We start from the raw sequence: 20776 nt of genomic DNA on the forward strand, positions 1-20776 counted from the left end.
CTGATCGATGTCAACCTGGTTGTAGTCTCATCAAAAGAACAAGATCCTCTTCAGGGTGACCTACGCGTCAGTACCCAGGTGAGAGCATTTAAGCCGACAGCTGCCGGCCCTCCTCAGAACGTAAGCCAGACTCACCCCTCCGTGCCATAAGGTCATGCTATTCTACCAATCGCCTGGATCTTCAGCAGCAGGCATGGGTTTCTCGTATCATACCACATCCGAGCCACACTGCTTCCGGCCTCGCCACCTCCGCAGTTGATGGAATCAAGAGTGAGTTATGTGCGAAGCCCCTCGCTGCCCGGGCTTTTTGAGCATGTCGTCACACCCATTCTGCCGTTTCATTGGATCCGGAACGCTTGCGGGATGCAGGTGGTTGGAAACCGTTGACCCCATTCAGCTGTATACACAACCTGGTCTTCTCATCCCACCAGAAGATTGTGTTGCTTACTGTAATCACAATCAAAGAGGCAAAAGTCATTTTATATAACTAGGCATCTCAAAACTTTCAGGGTCACGCACCGACAGGGTTCCTAGTAAATATCCTCGAATTACCCCTTACTGGCGAAAGTGTTCATCTCAACCGGATAGACATATCCGAAAATCAAGATAAACCAACGACACACCTGGACCGCTCCGACAACATGGCCACCAAGATTCCGCTCATAACACTTGAAGAGCATTTTGTTTCCAAAACCATCACGGATTACTATGTTTCCCAGGGCCAGGAACAAGTCATACCTGAAAAAGTCATGGACATTATGTCGAAATTACTCGAACTCGGCCCTAAGCGACTGGCATCAATGAATAATGGCAAAGTGAGCATCCAAGTCATCTCGCACAGGCCAAATACTCTTGCAATTCCACCCGAGATCTGTACCGCCACAAATAATGAACTGTACGATGCCATTCAAAATTCTCCTGACCCAACCCGCTTTGCTGCCTTCGCAATGCTACCAACAGCGTACCCAGACGCCGCGGCCAAAGAATTGAAGCGATGTGTTGAAGACCTCCATTTCGTTGGCTCGCTAATTGACAACACAACCAACGATAAATACTACGACGACGAGTTCTTCTGGCCTATTTTTGCGGCCCACGAGCAACTCGGTGTACCCGTGTATCTCCATGGCGCACCACATGTGCTGGACCAGTCCTCCGCATACCATGGGAACTATCCACCTGCGGTGTCCGATTTCCTTGCGAACTTCGGTTTTGGCTGGCACTCCGAAGTCGCCCTACACGTGTTGAAGCTGTTCGCCTCAGGTCTCTTCGATAAGCATCCGCGACTGAAACTCATTCTAGGTCACATGGGCGAGCACCTCCCATACACTCTGGAACGCCAACACCGACTGATCCAAAAGACTTGGCCAGCGGCCACGCGTCCTCAGAGGCATCTTTTACAGGTCTGGCATGAGAACATCTACGTAACAACGAGCGGAATGTTCAGTATGGCCCCAATGTCGTGCTTGATACACATGTGCTGTGCAGATAAGGTACTCTATAGTGTCGACTATCCTTTCTGCAGCAATCAGGAAGGTCTTCGCTTCATTTCTGCCCTACGGGAAAGCGGCATGATCAATGATGAAGATTTCGCCAGTATTGCATACAAAAACGCCGAAAGGTTGTTGGGGCTTCGTGTTCCTGACAGCAACAAAATCGGACTAGAGATGGGCAAGGACGAGACCCGACTGAGACCCTGGTTGAGCGAGGACAGTGCGAACGGCGATCCATTCCCGCATAGTCCACTGGATACTGTTAGAGAATAGGGGAAGGCACTTTTACTATAGGGATTTGTGTTTGGGCCAATGTTTCAGGCTTAACTTGCAGCACAAAAGTTTGACATCAAGGAATTCATTGTTCGATAAGAAATACTGCTGACCATTATTGTCGACACAGCTCAAGTCTCTCTCGAGAGCTGACGACGACGACGCCGCCGTAAAGCATATCAGCTAGTAACTTGTCAGGTTGTTATGTTACCGGAAAAACTTATATCCAAACTTGAGTGCCATAGTATTACCGAGGCAGGTCGACTGTGATCTGCCAGTAAGCCGAAGGCATGCTTATCATGGCGAGGCAGTATTTTTGACCCTCGCATTTTCTAGTCTTAAATGGCTAGTGGTTTGCAGACCGTTAGCCTTGCAGAACACGCGACCATGCAGACTCGGATATTGGGGTACCTGCGTCTCGAGGCTTCGAATAAGCGGTATGACGAATCACAAATCTCGTCTACTTTGTGGATGAACTTGAGAACCCTCGGGCGTCCTTGGAAGTGGAATAGGAATGACGAATTCTGGGGTTGATGAATGGTCATGCAACTGCCAACACAGCCTTGCTGCGCCTCACCGCGCCACATAAATGCCAAGCCACCAATCAGCATCGCTAGCTGCTGCCACAATCCCCTTCGCTAATCCAACTTTCCACGAACTTCGACTGTTTGTTTCCACATAATGATCGAGTATCTTGGTCGTATTTGCGGCAAACATGGAATTAGTGCGGATGGTTAATGTCGTTGACTCCGTACTCAGCTGTCATGTTCCTCAAAGTCACTGGGCTGTGGAATACTCCCTATCGGAACGCCACACTTCCAGTACGCGGCATTTGATGCTCTGGGATAGGCACCCCTCAAAGACAGGTAAACCCCCAAGTATATATACTCCCGTTCCTTCTCTTCAGTGAGTCATACTTCCATATTCATCATCAACCATCATTGGTCAAGGACAAGGCTCGAATATACACAATCCTCACACAAAACGACCAATTCTCATCTTTCCCAAACCACCATCTTAACCAATTCGAACGACAATGTCTGGCCCCTACGATTCTCACTACCCTTCCAACAACTACGGCAACGGCTACGGCAACAGCCAATACCAATCCACATACCCATCATCCGGCTTCTCTCAGCCACAACAGCTCTACAACGCGAATAATTCGTATGGCGCATACCAACAAACAGACCAAAGTTACAACTCTTATCAATACCAACAACAACCACCCGCATCATCATCCTACTATCAATCACAAATACCTGCCAATGACTCGTACTACAACCAGTCCGGCACCCCTGTCAACGCGGATGGCACAACAACCGACCGCGGCCTCCTGGGCGCGGTGACTGGTGGTGCCGCGGGTGCTTATGCTGGGCACAAGGCCCGCGGCCACGGCGTGTTGGGCGCCTTGGGCGGTGCAATTCTCGGATCCTTGACCGAAGACTATGCGAAGAAAGGCAGGAAGAACAAGAACAAGACCCAATCCGGCGCCGGCGGCAGCGGTATCTTCAACCAGGTCTCCTCCATGATGAAGAAGTAAAGTTTCGTTTCATTCAATTTCCACGAGAGGGGTTTTTTTCGACGTGTGCCCTTCCTCGACGATTATTTCGAGAGGAAGGAAACAAGGGAAAAATTCCAATGGGGTTTGTGTGTGTTGGCTGAGCAGGCGTTGGGTACGAAGCGAAGCTGAAATTATCTTTTTTGTTATCATCCTCCTTATCCCCTCCTCCCTTTCCTTTAGGTCACCCGATCTCTCTCCAGAGACTCTTCGCCTCATAGATGGGCTTGCTTGAAAGCGCCCCGCTGTGTTGAACATGCGATTGAGAGGGACCTGGATTGGAGATACGATGCTGCTGCCTGAGTTGAGCCCTTGAGACGGTGAAAAATGTCTCGGGGCCGGAGAATCAAGGAGAGGACGAAATGGAGACAATTCAATGGGCCTTGAGCCACTGGGCCAGCTCATACGACATGAGATGTGTGGCATTTTCATCGGCGTAGAATTGGATTTTGGGAAGCATATGGGACGAAGCGATGCATCTGGCGTTCTGGTGCCTATCACCATTGCCCTTTAAGCTGTTACTGCATATTAGCCTTCTCACAGAGAACCTCATAACTTTGAATATTAAATCATTATACTATAAAACTACTGAGCTCTCTTTCTAACTGTATCCTAAACTGCGCAACTTCTCCTCCAACGAATTTTCCTGCAAGTACATCAGCTCTGATCATCGATCGTCTAACTGAATAATCAAGTGCATTCGTGATACGCAACAAAAATTCCAATCCTGTGAGAGAGCATCACCAGGGATCCCTAATGCAGAGCCTGGTAGACACCACCGCGCCAACAATTTCTCTTCCACGCAACAGCAGGACGCAGTTTAGGGCTAGGAATATGGAGGATCCTGATTGTTTGGGCGATGGGGGAGGGTTGGACGTCGGACGATCCTATGTTATACGCTGTCAGGAGTTCGCTCTTGTTTGCTGACTGCAGATGATGAACGGCGTGTATACAGAAAGGACGGTTCTGTCACGTCCCACCTCTGATGTGGATGGTTTTTGAGTAGACGGCGTCATCCTCACGTTTATGATTTCCAAATGAGGTTGCATTCCGATGTCATTGGCATTGTCACCCGACTTGGAAGGCTGTTTGTCAATAGGGACGATCATGGCCTCAGTAGAGATGGCGTTGGATTAGTACAGAGCCTCAAGCAAGAGAACTTGGTTTTGGCGATGTTGAAGGGATTGAAAACTCATCAGAGACACATATATCAAGTCACTACGAGAGCGCCTCTCTAGCACAAGACGAAATCTTGAAGTCTGGAGAACTAGCCGGCCTTGCGAAACCTAGACATTGGGCAGACTAGTGGATGATGAAGCATGAGGGTCGCCCATGTGGAGTTGAATCTGCGGTGTGCCACAAGGAAAAAGCGTATCATGATATTCAACCAAATATCTTTCATTGATGTGAGCAATCTGGCTAGATAGTAATAACACAAACATGAGAAGACCCCTTTGACATTCCTGGAGTGGTAGATTTGCGGTGCTTTGCCAGTCACATCTCAAGGCGAGCCGGGTATCAACCTTACAAGAGTAAATTTACAAGAGAGTCTGGAGGTGGAGCCCAACTCAGCTCGGTCGATCTATTCGAAATGCGAAACTTCCCGCGACCGATCAGCTGATTCAATATCGCGTCTCGATGGAGTGCGGGTGTCTTGTTTCGACAACTCTGTGATCCGCACTGTGCTGCTTGTTTCGTTTTCACTTGCCGAGTCCGACTTGTTGGCAGCCTCAGCCGGTGTGCTTTGTTGATGCCAGAAGCTTTGATAGCTCCACTTTGAGGCACGAAGGAACCACGGGGCGTTCTTGCCACGGAGTTTATCTAAGTTGGAAATAGTTTTGTTAGCATGTGCTGATGTAGAAGAGAGAAGAGGGGAAAAGGGCAATCTCACAGGTCCAATATTCACGCTGCTCGTAATCACCAGGGACCAGTCTTCCTCCGGTGGCTAGCTTCACAAGGGATGTGACCCCATTGAGGACAACGTATGTCATGACACCACTGCGAAGAGTCAATTTGTGATGCATCAAAACGCAAGGTTGTTATGGGGACTTACGCGATTAAACCATATGCGACTGAATAACTGAATGGGATGAAGAGCAGTGTGACTGCGGCAGGAAGAGCATCTCCAGCATATGCCCAGTTCACTTCAACCATGGAACGAAGCATGAGACAGCCAATCTACGTTCTCCTATTAGCATGAAAGTGGTCGTGATGATGTGATCGGAGGATACTTACCAAAACCAATGCACAGCCTGTAGCCCATGTAGGGATGTTGGAAAAGATGGGAGCAAAGAACAATGAGATGAAGAAGAACAAGCCTGTTGTCATGGCAGTCAAGCCAGTTCGGCCACCCTCAGCTATGCCTGCACCAGACTCAACGAACGTGGTTACAGGTGAGCTTCCAAACAAAGATCCGATCGAGATGCATATGGCGTCAGTGCAGAACGCAACTGTCGAGCGAGGGAAAGAACCGTCGGTAGGATCCACAACCCCTGCGAAGCGAGCCATGGAGTATAGTGTGCCAGTTGCATCCAAGATGTCAACATATCTGCATGCATTGTGTTAAGAATACTGCTTCCCATCGTAGACTGACAATGGATGATCACTTACAGGAATGTGAATAGTGCAAGTGCGAAATGGGCGCCAGTAGTGCCTGAAAGATCCCACTCTTGGGCGACGAGAGTATCCTTGATCGCATGGAAACCGACGACATTCTTGAAGAAGTTGAAGCGATCATCTCCTTCAGGTGTATGAGGGAAGTAAGTGAAGGAAGAATTCCGAGGCCATGACATGATTGAAACAATTGCAATGCCATAGAAGATAGCTCCCCGGACCTGGTTTCTGATTAGTTCCAAAGTATTGGTATGAGACATAATTGCAACATACCTTGTACATCATCAACAGAGCGCTGACGAATCCACCACAGCAGATACCAATCCAAACCTGGATGTTGTCAGTGATGAGTACAACATCACTTGAAGCTGGAAGTGAGAGGGGACTCACAGTTGGGCTGAGCATCTTGTGACTTGTACATGCTCCGAATTCATCCATATACTGAGCAGGGCAGCCACCCAAGTCTGTAGGATGATTTGCTGAGCCTGTGATGAGGCCAACACCCCCGGTAGAAGATAGGCCGATTAGCGCGAGGAAGAGTCCGATGCCAGATGTGGCAGCTATCTTCAGGGATGATGGAACCAGCTTAACGAGCCATTGACGCATGCCCGTCAAGGCGAGGAACACAAAGATGAGTCCTTCGACGAAGACTGCCGTCAGTGCAAGTCTGTAGGGGACGGTGCCAGAGCCATGGAAGCCAACAACTTGGTATGTGAAATAGGCATTCAAGCCCATGCCAGGTCTGTGAAAATAGCTATCAGTAATGGGATATCTACCACTTGGGATAGGACTCCTACGCAAGACAAACTGGCATATTGGTCAAGAAACCAAAGACGAACGACGAGAGCGCTGCAATAGCTGCTGTGGCCGTGACCAAGTCACGCTGAATGCCTGGGACGATATCAGTATTTTCATCACGTAAGCCAAGAATAAAACTGAGCCCTTCTTACCTTGAACGCAGACAGTGTATTCCAAGTTTTCTTTGCAAATAGGATCTGCCTCGCCTCCGTTACATACACAAGTGCCACCAGTCTGTGACAAGATTGAGGCGTTGACACTGATAATGTAACACATGGTCATGAACGTGGTAAAGCCAGCACCAAGTTCGACTGTGAACTTGGCTCCCTTGATTTCTTTCGCCTATGAGACAGGATGTGAGCATTGAGGGCATCGTTGGGAGAATTGAAGATCCGCTCAACTTACATGACCGCTCCCCTCAAGCCGGAAGACCCTTCCGAAGGTAGTCCTGGCAATGGAACGGTTGAGGTTCTCAATGATAGCTGAGATACCCATCTTGGAAGAAAGGGTTGGTGTTGATGTTCAAGGCCAGTAAGAGACACTGTGTTGTATCACCGAGCAGTGAAAGATTGAGCAACACTTGCAATAACAATGGCATTTTGAACTATTCAACGACAACAGATATACTTAAGCGAGGGACTTTTGGGAGGGGCCTCCCCTCGCTCGAATCCATTTCCCTCGTGCAGCTTCTCCGGCCTGAAGTCCCTGGACGCGCGAAATCTCCACCACATGCTTAGTGAGTCAAGCATCAATGAGATGCATGTTTCGGAGGAAATTTTCTTCCCAAAACTTTACGCAGGGCTTTTGCACGCTTTGATTGAAGACAAGAAACGCCAGGGCCCGCCGTCATAGTCCGTAGAGTTCGGTTCCTGAATATCGTGTCGTGTTTAGTCGGCATGTTCGTGCATGTTCGTGCCTGACAGCTGTCATAATCGTTGGACCGTGCGAACAGTGGATCGAAGAGGTGGCTGAGGTCTAGACTCGAGCACAAGCGATTACGAACATGCCCCAATCAAAACGGGCAAGGTTCCAATGATTGCAAACATGGGGAAGCCAGGGGTTGTCATATCAAAGTTCCCGTTGGACGCCACACACATGGTTTGACATAATTCATGCATCTCCGGTTCCTGAGCCAGAGTGTTGGGCGCAGCTGAAAATGGACGTTGACCTGGTTTGGAATTCGGTCGTCCTGACTTCATCCTTGACCATGAAGGTCGGAAATAGCCTATGATGGACTTTCTGTCTCGAAAGCACCACCTAACGAGTCAACCTGTAAGTTGGCGGCTTCTTTTCTCGCCTCGAGAATCTAGCCGAGCTTGAACGAAATCCAATCGGATCATCTTCCAACTCGAAGAACTTTGCCATGTGGCTTGTTCTCTCATCACTATCGTCAAGCCTTCAGACGAATCTAGCCCTTTGCATGGTTGATGAAATGAAAACACGAGAACATGCCTAATCTTCAGCTTCAGTGGTGTGAGTCGTCCGTTGAACTTTGCGTCTGAACGCATCCATGCCCATGCGAGGCACGACTTCCGAGTTCAGGAGTCATTCAGCATTTCATTCAACTATCAAGAAGGTGCCCTGAAAGGTCCCTGAGTCGTAATTCTTCGCCGAACTTTGTCGCTCAGCATGTTCAACGTTTCCTGCAAAGACCCTCTAGATGCCGAGAAGGTAGGAGAGCGACGTGCTCGGAAGAACAAGGAAGCGAAAGAGGTCGTTGATAGTGTCAATGATACTCTCAGCAATATCTCGATATCGGGGCACACCCCAGATACTCATTCATTTGCCTTTAGTCCCCCACTATCTGGCAGGTCGTCGAGAACATCTGTGATCAGTCCCAGCTCTCAGAGATCAGCGGACAGTCCAGAAAACAAGAACGGCAGTGTACGTGACTATTTCAGCTTCAAGAGTGGCCCATCATCGTCTAGGTAAGCTCTGTGTTCATACGTAGGAGATTTTGGTAATTGATGACCGAATAGCAACAGACCAAAGACAAGGGAGAGAAGGCTGCAGGAATCGGCCATCGAGTCTGCTGTCAACCCATTCGCGAGCCACTCGGGCCATTCAAAGGCTTCGGATGTTGCCTCTAGATCAACTGGAGAATGGAATTATATCGTCTCAGCGAGTAGCAGCAGACCACCGGCGCCCTCTCATACCTCAGTCGCATCTTCCCGCCCGACTTCTCTGCCAGTCTTAGATGTCGAAAGACCAGTGTCGGTTCACACGGGTATAACAAATACTTCGAGCGGTCCAAACCCATGGAAGCGCTTCCAACGCTCTCTCAAGAAGATTGAGAAGGCAACTGATGAGACTGCTTGCATCAGGCTCGCCGAGCGTTGGCCAGCAGACGACGACGATGAGGAAATGATGCACGAGTTCGACTATGAGACGACGATCTGGGCGCTGGTGCGGGCCCAGAAGCTTTCCAATCGACAACTGCCCACCGAAGGTATCTTTCCAGTTCCTGCCGGGTTAAACAGTGCAGATAAGGAGACTTTTCATGGAGCCAATATTCTGCATCTGGGTACGGTCAGAGGTAAGTACAACCGACGCTTTGTCTTCAGGGACATGGTGCTGATTTTTGGTCCATACAGGCTGCCCTGAAAGCTGGTATCTCGGCACCAAGTACACCGACACTGTTGTTCACAGTGTAGGCTTTCGAGATCTCCCCTTTGACCTAGCGTCATCGAGCTGGGGACTACCTCCGAACGTCTTGCTAGAACAATGGTCTGAGTTTCCTCGCCTGGATTACGTCGATGCCATCTTCGACAACGTCGTCATCGCACATCATCTGTTCGAATCAATCAAATGCACATTATGGCCTGTCCTCATCGAGGAAATCTCCCGGGTACTCGCACCAGGGGGACTGCTCATCGTCTCCATCATGGACGCTCTACCTCAACGTGCAGGTCCACTGTTGGACTACTGGACACATCAAAACCTGAACATGAATGTCCTGCGAAAATTCATGGTTCACCAACCAAGTTTGTTGCTGCCTTCATGGGTGGACGAAGACGGACGCTTCTGCCAGGAACTGATCGAGCGCATTGAATTCCCATGCATGCCTGCACTGGGCAACGCAAATAAAAAGGCTGAATCAGCAGTCAGCACCAGGGGCCACACTCACAAGAGACGACCATCATACACTTCAGCCTTGCCAACCGACCGTCCCGGCCTCGGTCGAATCACCGAAGTCTCCGAGATTCGCACAGCGGGTGCCACGACGAGTGCAGAGCCACACCACCTGGCGGCATCTCGAGCCGGCTGGAACTTCTATGAACGCTTGTACTCTTCGTTCTTGTCGGAGCCGACGCGCAAACAGAGTGTTACCTCATTCGCCGAGTCGCAGCTCGAAGGACTCAAGCGAGACTGGTGGACTAAGATTGATGATGTGCGGAAGGAATGTTATACCCAGCAGCCGTATTTTGAGATGGCGACCTTTGTATATCGGCGTGTGCCGACAGCTGAGTTGGAGTTGGATGACCAGAGAGCTTAGCAAGCCCACGGGGAAGTGGCGATTGGTTCCTAATACACATGCTTCATGATTTCAAACCAGGTGCTGAATCTCTTAAGATACCCTTAATTTTAATATACATATCTGTACAATGTCAGTAACGTCAAGTGTAGACTGCACGGCAATGATGTAATGGAGATAAGTGTCCGATCATAAATAGAATGATTCATTTCTGAGTACGAAACACATCACGCCTCGTGTTGCAAGTTCGGGTCGTGCCAGGCAGTCAGTCTATTGATCGCTAAAACTTCAAGAGAGGTAAGAAAGACCGTCACCAGGATACAACTGTATTATTACAGTGCATCAGAGTGTCAATGAATAAGGACCGTAAGATGCGAGGTGGTAAGATCACTTGAAGACCTTTAGGTCTGCCTCCTTCAACTTGCCGGCACCAACCAAAGCACCAGCACTGGCGCTGAAAGTCTGCTTGACTTTGGAAGCGTCCTTGCCCGCGACGTTCAACTTCGCGACCATATCCGCTAACTCGTCGGCATCGATGTTACCCAAGACCTTGTCGACATCGTCCAGAACCTCGTCGATCTGCTTGGGGCTGGCTTCAGCACCGTCCGCAAAGTAATTGACGTCCTTGACACTGCCCTTGACGACACGCTTGTTCTTCTTCACAGCATTCTTTGCGGCCTCCTTGGCCTTCTTACCTTGCTCCTTCTCGGCCTTGGAGCGCTCCTCGTCCTCCTTCTTCTTGCGTTCTGCCTCCTCGGCAGCCTTGGCTTTCTCCTCGGCCTCGCGCTTCGCGGCGGCTTCCTTCTCCAGCCGCTTCTTATTCTTATTTGCGTTCGCCGCCTGTCGGAACTTCTTGATCCGGTCGTCCATGCCGAGACAGTCGTCGACGAGTTTGCGCAGGCGCGCGATGTCCTCGGACTTGCGCTTTCGACGAGCGTTGGCGTTCTTCTTCTCGATATGTCGTTTGTGGTCGCGACCCTCGTTGTCGTCGGGGACGTCTTCATCGAGGTACTCGAATGTGCGCCACGAGTCGAAGTTATACCAGAAGTCGTAGAACTCTTCGACGTCTTCTTTTGTGCTGTTGTCGTCGCCGATGACTGGGACAGGGGTTTTCTTGCTGAAGCGTGCTTCGCTCTGGAAGACTGCATTCCACTTCTTGTAGAAAGCGCTGGGCTTTGTGATGTCCTTCTTTGTCGGGGGTGCAACGTCGGCTTCTTCATCCACCGAGTCGAACTGTCTGCGTTTCACGGGGTCGGTGAGAATCTCGTGGGCGCGCTGGATGCACTTGAAGAAAGAGTCGTTCTCGTCGGCATGGCCGGCGGCTGCTTTCTTGTCAGGGTGATGCTTCAGGACCTTCTTGCGGTGGGCCTTCTTGATCTGTTCGTCGGTGGCTTTGTATCGGTATTTCGATAGACCAAGCACGGCATAGTGATCTTGTCCCTTATGAAATTGTCAGTCATGGGATTGTGGGGATGAAGAGTAGAGTGAGGACAAACCTTCCAGTCTTTGGCATCTCGAGCCAGCATCATAGGATCTTCAGGCTCACTGATCTCCCCATCGTCGTCATCCTCTGACTTCTTGACCTTGGAGAGAGCCTGAATACGGTCATCTTCAGAGAAAGTGCGACCATGGCGCTTGCGGCGTGCATAGGCCAGAAATTGTGCACCGTAAGGCTCGATTTTTCGATTGATTGGAGATGAAAGTTTTCCTAGAGACTTGAAGTGAGGGTTGGCTTCACTGTCTCCTTTCCAGTCCGCAGACGGAGGAGGAATAGTCGCTGCTATGGCCATCTTGGCAATAGTGTGGTTAGATGATTGAGGATTTGACAATACTGTCAGCGAGGGGTGCAGGTGAAATCGAGTTTCCCAAAAAATAAAATATCTCGCCGGGAAAAATTCCCCAGCCTTACGTGCGCTGATTGGCTCGCTGTACTTTCTCCATTCATCTATCCCTCGAACATCAAACTGGGCAGGAACGATGAGCAGCTTTGTGAGTCGGGCATATCAATTCTACAGACTATTCCTTCGATAGATCCAGATTCCCTAGAACCAACGACTGCATACGATACCCATACTCTCCGGATCACTAGCAACATGGCCCTCGCCGCATACAGACATCTCCTCCGCGCCACGCGAATCGCTTTCCAAGGTGATTCTATGCTCCTCCATTCTGCAAGGACACAAGCACGGACAGGCTTTGACAAGCTAAGCTCTCTCGACCCGACTTCCGAAGAGGCCACCAAGGGAATCGACCATGCCGAAGGTGTTGCGCAAATGCTCAGGCAGAACGTTGTTCAAGGAGAGCGGCAGGGCGACTCCGATGTCTTAAGTATGGGCACGGCGAAGAAGTGACATTGATCTGATGCTGACGGTGTGCCAGAACTGAACATACACAAAGATACCGAGCTTGGTGACAACGACACGATTAAAAACCCATTGGGAAAAGGTGGAAAAGTCAAAGTGTCAGGTGGTGATGGCTTATGAAAAGGCCACTCATGCACAGACTGGATACACTATCATCTCGAGATATACCCGCCTGAACGCCTCGCTCAAACTGTACAACAATTGTTCCCACTGCCAGCCTTTCAATCCCCAGCCAGACTGGCATAGGTGACATCTCCCTGCCCCGGCGGAGGTGCTACAATGGTGCTGGCACTGTCTTCATCTCCAGTTCCCTCTATCTGGGCCGCAGCACCAGCTGTAATGCCCGCTCTTCCACCTGGGGCATTCTTGACAGCAGTAGCTGTCTGTCTACCTTCTCGAGCCCACTCCATGCGTTGATCACGATCGGCATTGTCGAGGGGCTTGGGCTTGCCCCATCGGACACGCAGGGGACATCCTTGTATAACAGCTTTTCCTTGACAGTGGGCTGCGGCAGCCTCTGCTCCTTCTCTTGTGGCGTAATTGACAAATGCGCAATGTGCTCTGTGAGAACAGACCAAGGATCGAATCTGGCCAAATGGAGTGAAGAAGGTCCGAAGGGCATGTTCAGGAAGATCGTCTTCAACGCCGGTGACGAAAAGGGAGGTGATGTTGGGATCGACCGGAGGTAGATAGTCTTCTGGTTGTGGTGGTCTTGCAGTTCCTGGTACTGCTCTGGCACCACCAGGACCTGCACGGGAACCACGTTGTGAGTTTCCACCTCTTCTCGAATCAGATGTCCTGACTGGGCCTGGACCAGCTGTAACCTGCTTCTGCTCATTCGACTGCTCGGGGTTTTCTGCCTCTAAACGTCGTTGTTTTTTGTAGTAGGGTTCACTGTTTGCTAGCCTTCTCAGCAGATCGCGCGCTTTCTCGTCCGTCTTCTCATATGCCTCCACGGCACCACGACCCTCCTCGAGTTCCTTTTCGTGCTCTTGGGCGTAATATTCTCGATTGATCGTGGACTGTGGGCCAGGTGCGACCATTTTCAAGGCAGCATCTCGAACAGTGATAGGTAGACCGAACGATAAATCAAGCATGCAGCATTGACAGCAGTTTTTCAGACGAGCGCAGGTGAGGCATATATTGGTCCGTTTGGTTCGAGCGGTTCGATCGGCTTTCCATCGAAAGACAGTGAAAGGTCTGGTGCAGATTTTGCATTCGGCGCCATGTTCTTCCTTCAACATCTGGACATAAGGATTGTCGGGGAGGCAGTTTTCGCAGCTGGAGGGGAAGTCGGTCGTTTCCCAACCAGAACGATTCAAGTCCTGTTTGATCTGTGGTGGCGCCATGATGGGTAGAGGTGAGGTGTATAAGGAGAAGGGAACGGAGGAGAGCGGACAGCGGGTGAAGAGGGACTCTGAGGGTCCTTACAAATGGGATTTGAGTGGGCAAGCCAAACTGAATTGTCAGCCTCGTTCGAGTTGCTCACAAAATTCTGTCGACGTCAGGCTGAGTTGCCACCTCCCTGATGAAGAAGGTTAGCCGGAGGAATCATGTGACTGCACGTGCTGTTGGCGGTGTGATTCTGCTCCTTGCGCTTTCCCAACACCCTTGCCATTGCACCTGCACTTTTGGAGATGCACCCCTGCCAAGACCTGGTTTTGTAAATTGCGATTGGTTGGTGGGGCAATCTAGCTTGGACAGGATCGCGTTCTCCGGATCGTGCCATAATTTTTTTGGTGGGCAGGTACGGCAATACGGGAGAATTGGAGTTCTCAATCGTACGAATTTCTGCTGGTCGGCAGCGGAACTCGTAGATTTCACTTTCGCTTTGGCTTCTCGTTCGCCGCCGCTTGGAATCTTGACCGGACCAACCTGGGCTTTCCTCCTGCAGTCCTCCACGCCGCTCTTTTGCAATCCTGCACTTATATTTCATTCTTTCGGATCCTTGACAACCCGTTCCTGAGTCTTGACCGCCCAGTCGCCCTTCGAGTTCCTACTTCAACCTTCTCGAGCAGCCTCAACGCCGCTTCTTCAACTTGTTTACTATTCATAGTACTCCATCCCACAACTCCTATCCTCAACATGGCCCCAGCAGCAGTTCTCCCCGCTCAATCTCTTGAGAAAGAAGACCACGCTCGTGATGCTGCCTTCTTCAAGGCGCTTCATGGCAACACCACCGAAGCCCGTGGAGGTCTCGCTGCCATGCGTGGCAAAGACAAGGCCGCCCAAAAAGCTGCAATTGACGAATACTTCAAGCACTGGGACAACAAGGCCGCCGATGTTGAGACCGAGGAGGTCAGAAAGGCTCGGAGAGACGAATATGCCACCCTGACCAGACAGTACGTTCCCCTGGTCGGAATCATTTACAATTCAATGTACTGACACCCCTTTCACAGTTACTACAACCTTGCCACCGATTTCTACGAGTACGGTTGGGGGACTTCATTCCATTTCTGCCGATTCGCCTATGGCGAAGGATTTTACAAGGCCATTGCCCGCCACGAGCATTACCTGGCACTAAAGATGGGTATTCAGGAGAATGCCCGTGTATTGGATGTTGGCTGTGGTGTTGGTGGTCCTGGCCGCGAAATGATCAAGTTCACCGGTGCCAACGTTGTGGGCTTGAACAACAATGATTACCAGATCGCCCGTTCAATGCGATATGCACAGAAAGAGGGTATTGCACACAAATGGGATGCTGTCAAGGGCGATTTCATGCAAATGTCATTCCCCGAAAACAGCTTTGACGCAGTCTATGCTATTGAAGCAACAGTCCACGCTCCCAAACTTCAGGGCGTGTATGAGCAGATATTCAAAGTTCTCAAGCCCGGTGGTGTGTTTGGTGTTTATGAGTGGCTGATGACCGATAACTATGACAACGACAACCCCGAACACCGAAGAATCAGACTCGGCATCGAACAAGGTGATGGTATCTCCAACATGGTCAAGGTCTCCGAAGGTCTGGCTGCCATCAAGGCTGCTGGATTCGAACTTGAGCACCACGAGGATCTTGCAGAACGACCAGATGCCATCCCATGGTACTATCCTCTAGCGGGTGAACTCAAACATGTTTCATCTCTTGGTGATCTCTTCACAGTTGGACGAATGACCTGGTGGGGCCGTGGACTCGTACACAGACTTCTCGGCGTTGGTGAGACATTGAGAGTGATGCCAGCTGGTACACAAAAGACAGGTGACAGCCTCGCATTAGCGGCTGATTGCCTGGTGGCTGGAGGCAAGCAAAAGCTGTTTACACCTATGTATTTGATGGTGGGACGCAAGCCTTTGGACGCTTGAGGGTGAGCCTAGGTCCTCGGAGAGTCATTGCAATTTTCCGGCGCAGGCGTTCTGATTGGGACAAAAGAGTGCGGGCTCTTCGAAGCAACTATTAGTGATCGATTAATTGAGAGACTGTATATATTAGATGTCATGCCAGGATAGACAGACGGATGACAGCATCGAGTGGGGAGTCAGCTTGTGTGTGTAACGATTATGCAGGGCAGGTGGGAATCGAATAGCTTTGAGCGACAAAGAAAATGTACAGCCTTGAGTCCGGTTTCTCAGATTATAGCACTAGAAAGATGATGAATTTTAGTTATCATAATCTTGTCCAAACCACCGCTCGGTGGTACCGAGCCGTGGTTAATATGGTCAACAAATCTTTCGAGGCTGTCCAAGTGGTCAAGCAAAGCAAAAGAAGCGATTGAATTAATTTACTACCTACGTTACCTCGTACGCTCTGTCGTAAATGGTCAAGTGAAACCAGACCTGCATGTTCGGCCACTGACTTGGGAGGCGAGAAACAAGCATGACGAAGCTTTCGACAGTTAGCTGGCACCTGCAGGCTGTTAGGTGCAACCTCCCGGGCGGCTTCAGCTGGGTGGGTGCCTCGTATGGTGTCATCCAGAGGGCCGAAACAGCCAAAAGGTTCTAGCAGACCACCAAACAAGGTGTTCATGGAGCCCCTTGGCGTAGCTTGGTGCCTATTAAGACTTCGTTAGAGGGGCCCTCCCGCCAGAAGGATTGGATGAGGCTCCCCCAGGCGAACATCGTAGACCCACAGACAGCCAAGCAGGGCTCTAACTTGTCGAGTCACTGCCACCTCCACGTACCTCTTCGTCATCACTTCGACTTTCGGTCACATCCTGAGAGCTGGTCAACGCGTTTCAATGGCGGCTGCTCGTCCAAAGACTAAAACCAGCCTGGTAAACTGGGAAACACTAAGTCACTCACTCTTGCCAAACCTGCGCCTTCTTTTTACCTGATTCCATTTCTTGAGAACTCAAACACTGCCTCAAACCAGGCCTTATCCTGAAGGTCTCCTTCATAATTGCAGGCAGGTGCTTTTACTTCAACCCGTTCTCTTCTTCCATTGCTTCTGCTTGACTCTATTCCGTGTTGTCTGTACTCGTAGCAACAAGAACCTCGACAAAGATGCCTCCCATCACCAAGCTTCTGCTTGCGACAGCCGCTCTCCTCACCTCATTTTCATCTGTCACAGCCTCTCCCAACCCAGGCACTGTTGGGTTCAACTTCGAACGACGTCGTGTCAATGCTGAAGAAGCACCCCATCTCAGCAGACGTCAGTCCAAAACCGTTCTCGCCGGCCTGACCAACGAGTACATCCTCTACTTCATCAATGTCACTGTGGGAACTCCTGGCCAATCCTTCTCTCTACAACTCGATACAGGCTCTTCAGATATTTGGTTTCCCTCTGTCAATGCCGACATTTGCAGGCAGGATATACGGCAGTGTCCTGTTGGTACCTACGATTCATCAGCCTCATCTACATATGCTCAGCTCAACCTTCCTGAATTTCAAATTCAGTATGTCGACGGATCAGAAATTACTGGGGCATATATCTCAGATGTCTTGAATATTGGTAGTACAAAACTCACAAACATGACCATGGCAGAAGCTTTGACAGCCAGTAAGTCTCCCCAGGTGTGGTAATGGACCATGAATGTTTGCTCACCCGCGACGCTACAGATACTAGAGGTATTGGCATCATGGGCATTGGTTTTCAGTCTGGAGAAGCAGCTGCATCCCAGAACGGTTTCACGTATCCCAATGTCATTGATGTCTTGAAGTCCGAAGGCTTTATCAATACACGCGCCTACTCCCTGTGGTTGGATGATCTCGACTCCTCAACCGGGTCTATTCTCTTTGGTGGAGTCGACACCAGCAAATATCAGGGTGATCTAGTCTCCCTACCAATTCAACTCGACACCCAAAGTGGCTCCATCACTTCCTTTACCGTTGCGTGGACTGGCTTGACCGCTTTTGGGGGTGGACAGACTCATAACTTCGACCCCTCGTCGGCTCAACCAGCCATTCTAGACTCGGGAACCACTGACACCCTTTTGCCCGACGACATCGCCAATGCCATCTTCAATGGTGTGGGTGTCCTTACCGACCCAGATTTTGGCAATGTGGTGCGGTGTTCGCTTGCTAACGATGACCTGACTTTCTCCTTCAAATTCGGCGGATCTACGGGTCCTGTCGTGAACGTAAGCCTGGCGGAGTTCGTCACACCTCTGCTTACCACCAGCGGTCGTCAAGTGACCTTCCAAAATGGGGACACTGCTTGTTCTTTTGCAATCGAAGCCGCTGGCAGCAATCCAATACTATTTGGCGATTCCTTCCTGCGCAGCGCCTATGTCGTGTACGATCTTGAGAATGAGCAGATTGCGATTGCTCAGACGAATTTCAATGCCGACCCACAGAATCAAGATGTCCAGGCCTTCCAGGTCAGCAGTGGCATCCCCGGTGTTGTATCGACCGCCACTGCAGCAAGCGTCGTACAGACTTTCTCTGGAAATCCACGCATCAGCGAGGCGACCGCTACCGCTACTGGAGATCTGTCTGGTGGTGAGGTTACGAGATCAGCTACTTTCAACCTAACTCCTACAGGAAGCTCGGGGGCTAGTAGCACTGGTGGCAGTGGAAGCTCAAGTAGCAGCAACGCCGCCAATCCTCACTTACGGCCCAGATCCGTCCAAAGCAATAGTGTCATTGCGGTGGCAGCAGTTGTCATGGGTAGCTTTCTTTTCGGTACTGGACTGATGCTCTTATAGAATTACGATGTGGACATAGCCTGGGAAGGAAGCTGAAGGCAATTTACGACAATCTTAAGCATATTTTAAGGCTCAGGTTGTGTATCAACATAGCTGCTACAAGTCTGGTCCCGATTACATATGCACGAATTGATGAATATAATTTTGATTCTCTTATCTGCTCGCACTGACGCTCTTCCCAAATGCTCAAGTGGATATCTACAAATTGCTTCTTCGGAGCTCGAATGTCAGACAACCTACTCATACTCTAGTAGGACTTCGGCAATCCCAAAACCCTCTGTCCAATGTAATTCATGATCATCTCACGACTAACAGGCGCAATCCTCGGGATCATAACCTCCCGAAAATATCTCTCAACATGATACTCCTTCGCATACCCCATACCCCCATGGGCCAACACCGCGCGCTCACAGGCTTTATACGCCGCCTCGGCGGCCAAGAACTTCGCGGCGTTGGCGTACTCACCGGCCTCATACCCTTCATCATACAGCCTGGCAGCCTGATAGATCATGAGCCTGGCGGCCTCAAGCTCCATCCAACTTGTCGCCAGGGGATGCTGCACGCCCTGATTCTGACCAATGGGCCTGCCGAAAACATGGCGCTCGCCAGCATACAGCGCGGCGCGCCTCAATGCGGCGTATCCGATGCCGATGGCCTCGGCGGCAATGAGGATGCGCTCGGCGTTCATGCCGTGCATGATCATTTTGAAGCCGTGGTTTTCCTGGCCGATGAGGTCCGCCGCGGGCACCTTCCAGTCGTCGAAGAACAGGCTGTTCGAGTCGACCGCCGCCCGGCCCATCTTGGGGATCTCGGTGATCTGCACCTGCGACCGGTCCAGGTCCGTGTAGAACAGGCTGAGGCCCTGGCTGGGCTTGGTGACGCCCTCGAGCGGCGTCGTGCGCGTCAGGATCAGGATCTTCTCCGCGACCTGCGCCGTCGAAATCCATATCTTCTGCCCGCTGAGGAGATAGTGGTCGCCCTCGCCCTCGGAGCCAGACTCATCACCGACCTTGACCTTGACGGCCTTGGACTGCAACTTCAAGGTGTCCAGCCCCGTGTTCGGCTCCGTGACGCCAAAGCAAGCGCGATGCTCGCCGGCGATGAGCGGCACCAGCATGCGGCGTTTCTGCTCGTCGGTGCCGAACTTCCTCACGGGCTCGAGCCCGAAGATGTTCATGTGCACGGCGCTGGCGCCCGCGTAGGCCGCCCCGCTCTCCGCGATCGTCTGCACCATCACCGCCGCCTCGGCGATCCCCAGCTCGCTGCCCCCGTACTCCGCCGGCATGCAGATGCCCAGCCAGCCGTCTCCCGCGATCGCCTGGTGGAATTCGACTGGGAACCGGTGCTCCTTTTCCGCCGTCGCCCAGTAGCTGTCCGGGAACTTGCTGCATATTTTGCTGATGGCTTCGCGGACCGTGCGTTGTGAGTCGGTCAGGTCGGGGTCATGTAGTTGTAGGTATTCGGTTGCGCGGACGGAAATGCTTCGTGTATGTCTGGGCAGTGGTGGGGTGGTTGTTGATTTGAAGTGGTTGCATGATATTGAAGGCCGTGATCGTGGCCGTGTGAAGTATTGGCTTAAGGTGGCGAAGCTGCCATTTGGTCTTTTGGAACCCATGATCTCAAGTAAGAATGCTCAGACCTCTCCTCCAACTCGTCGCTGACAGCAATGCGCGTTAAATCTGTGCAACACCAAGCAGGACGCCGGAAATGCCACCAGATTTATATATATATTTGGGCGCTTGCAGAGAGAACGGTGGTGGTATGTTGACCGTCCTGAGGAGATTCCCACTACTGCTAGAAAGATACCACCTTCGAAGAATGGAGCTGGTTCTCACATCTACCATGAATCACTTATCACAGGAGTAAGGGCAAATACTCCAACAGAAGGCTTCTCTTTGGGCAAAGAAGTTGGGGTATGATGATCGAGAACTTCCAAAAAAGGAGCCGAGGCTGAGCCCCGGAGGCGGGGAAAAGGGAGCAAGGCTGGCATCAAGTGCGGAGAAGCACCCTACTATCGGTCTACGATTCCTGCTATGTGATGTCAAATATCGCCTCGAAATGGCCGTGATTCTTCCGTCTACTATGGAGTAATGGTAGTGTAGAGTGCGTACGTACATACTGTG

The 20776-nt window shown here is 50.9% G+C and overlaps 10 protein-coding genes across 10 annotated transcripts; 6 read left to right on the forward strand and 4 right to left on the reverse strand.

The window, feature by feature from the left end:
* Positions 1-641: 641 nt before the first annotated feature.
* LTR84_000319 (uncharacterized protein) lies at positions 642-1763 on the forward strand (the record flags this gene model as incomplete). Its single annotated transcript, XM_064843950.1, has 1 exon — positions 642-1763. The coding sequence occupies one exon, from the start codon at positions 642-644 to the stop codon at positions 1761-1763; it is 1122 nt and encodes a 373-aa protein (XP_064711810.1).
* Positions 1764-2799: 1036 nt separating this feature from the next.
* LTR84_000320 (uncharacterized protein) lies at positions 2800-3306 on the forward strand (the record flags this gene model as incomplete). Its single annotated transcript, XM_064843951.1, has 1 exon — positions 2800-3306. The coding sequence occupies one exon, from the start codon at positions 2800-2802 to the stop codon at positions 3304-3306; it is 507 nt and encodes a 168-aa protein (XP_064711811.1).
* A 1600-nt stretch (positions 3307-4906) lies between these two features.
* Positions 4907-7230, reverse strand: LTR84_000321 (uncharacterized protein; the record flags this gene model as incomplete). The annotated part of the gene is made up of 10 exons (XM_064843952.1): positions 4907-5145; positions 5216-5322; positions 5378-5502; positions 5560-5872; positions 5935-6158; positions 6211-6267; positions 6328-6679; positions 6735-6828; positions 6888-7077; positions 7141-7230. 10 exons carry the CDS (start codon positions 7228-7230, stop codon positions 4907-4909), a joined length of 1791 nt encoding a protein of 596 aa, XP_064711812.1.
* A 1134-nt stretch (positions 7231-8364) lies between these two features.
* LTR84_000322 (uncharacterized protein) lies at positions 8365-10231 on the forward strand (the record flags this gene model as incomplete). The annotated part of the gene is made up of 3 exons (XM_064843953.1): positions 8365-8663; positions 8715-9271; positions 9330-10231. The coding sequence occupies 3 exons, from the start codon at positions 8365-8367 to the stop codon at positions 10229-10231; spliced, it is 1758 nt and encodes a 585-aa protein (XP_064711813.1).
* Positions 10232-10597: 366 nt separating this feature from the next.
* On the reverse strand, positions 10598-12000 carry LTR84_000323 (uncharacterized protein; the record flags this gene model as incomplete). The annotated part of the gene is made up of 2 exons (XM_064843954.1): positions 10598-11650; positions 11707-12000. 2 exons carry the CDS (start codon positions 11998-12000, stop codon positions 10598-10600), a joined length of 1347 nt encoding a protein of 448 aa, XP_064711814.1.
* Positions 12001-12303: 303 nt separating this feature from the next.
* MZM1 (Mitochondrial zinc maintenance protein 1, mitochondrial) lies at positions 12304-12693 on the forward strand (the record flags this gene model as incomplete). The annotated part of the gene is made up of 2 exons (XM_064843955.1): positions 12304-12538; positions 12590-12693. 2 exons carry the CDS (start codon positions 12304-12306, stop codon positions 12691-12693), a joined length of 339 nt encoding a protein of 112 aa, XP_064711815.1.
* A 101-nt stretch (positions 12694-12794) lies between these two features.
* SLT11 (Pre-mRNA-splicing factor slt11) lies at positions 12795-13922 on the reverse strand (the record flags this gene model as incomplete). The annotated part of the gene is made up of 1 exon (XM_064843956.1): positions 12795-13922. One exon carries the CDS (start codon positions 13920-13922, stop codon positions 12795-12797), a length of 1128 nt encoding a protein of 375 aa, XP_064711816.1.
* Positions 13923-14658: 736 nt separating this feature from the next.
* ERG6 (Delta(24)-sterol C-methyltransferase) lies at positions 14659-15873 on the forward strand (the record flags this gene model as incomplete). The annotated part of the gene is made up of 2 exons (XM_064843957.1): positions 14659-14915; positions 14973-15873. The coding sequence occupies 2 exons, from the start codon at positions 14659-14661 to the stop codon at positions 15871-15873; spliced, it is 1158 nt and encodes a 385-aa protein (XP_064711817.1).
* A 1137-nt stretch (positions 15874-17010) lies between these two features.
* On the forward strand, positions 17011-18653 carry LTR84_000327 (uncharacterized protein; the record flags this gene model as incomplete). The annotated part of the gene is made up of 2 exons (XM_064843958.1): positions 17011-17506; positions 17566-18653. 2 exons carry the CDS (start codon positions 17011-17013, stop codon positions 18651-18653), a joined length of 1584 nt encoding a protein of 527 aa, XP_064711818.1.
* Positions 18654-18900: 247 nt separating this feature from the next.
* On the reverse strand, positions 18901-20268 carry LTR84_000328 (uncharacterized protein; the record flags this gene model as incomplete). Its single annotated transcript, XM_064843959.1, has 1 exon — positions 18901-20268. One exon carries the CDS (start codon positions 20266-20268, stop codon positions 18901-18903), a length of 1368 nt encoding a protein of 455 aa, XP_064711819.1.
* Positions 20269-20776: the final 508 nt, after the last annotated feature.

This window comes from Exophiala bonariae (assembly GCF_035927105.1).
Source record: "Exophiala bonariae strain CCFEE 5792 chromosome Unknown scaffold_1, whole genome shotgun sequence".
Classification (NCBI taxonomy): Eukaryota; Fungi; Ascomycota; class Eurotiomycetes; order Chaetothyriales; family Herpotrichiellaceae; genus Exophiala; species Exophiala bonariae.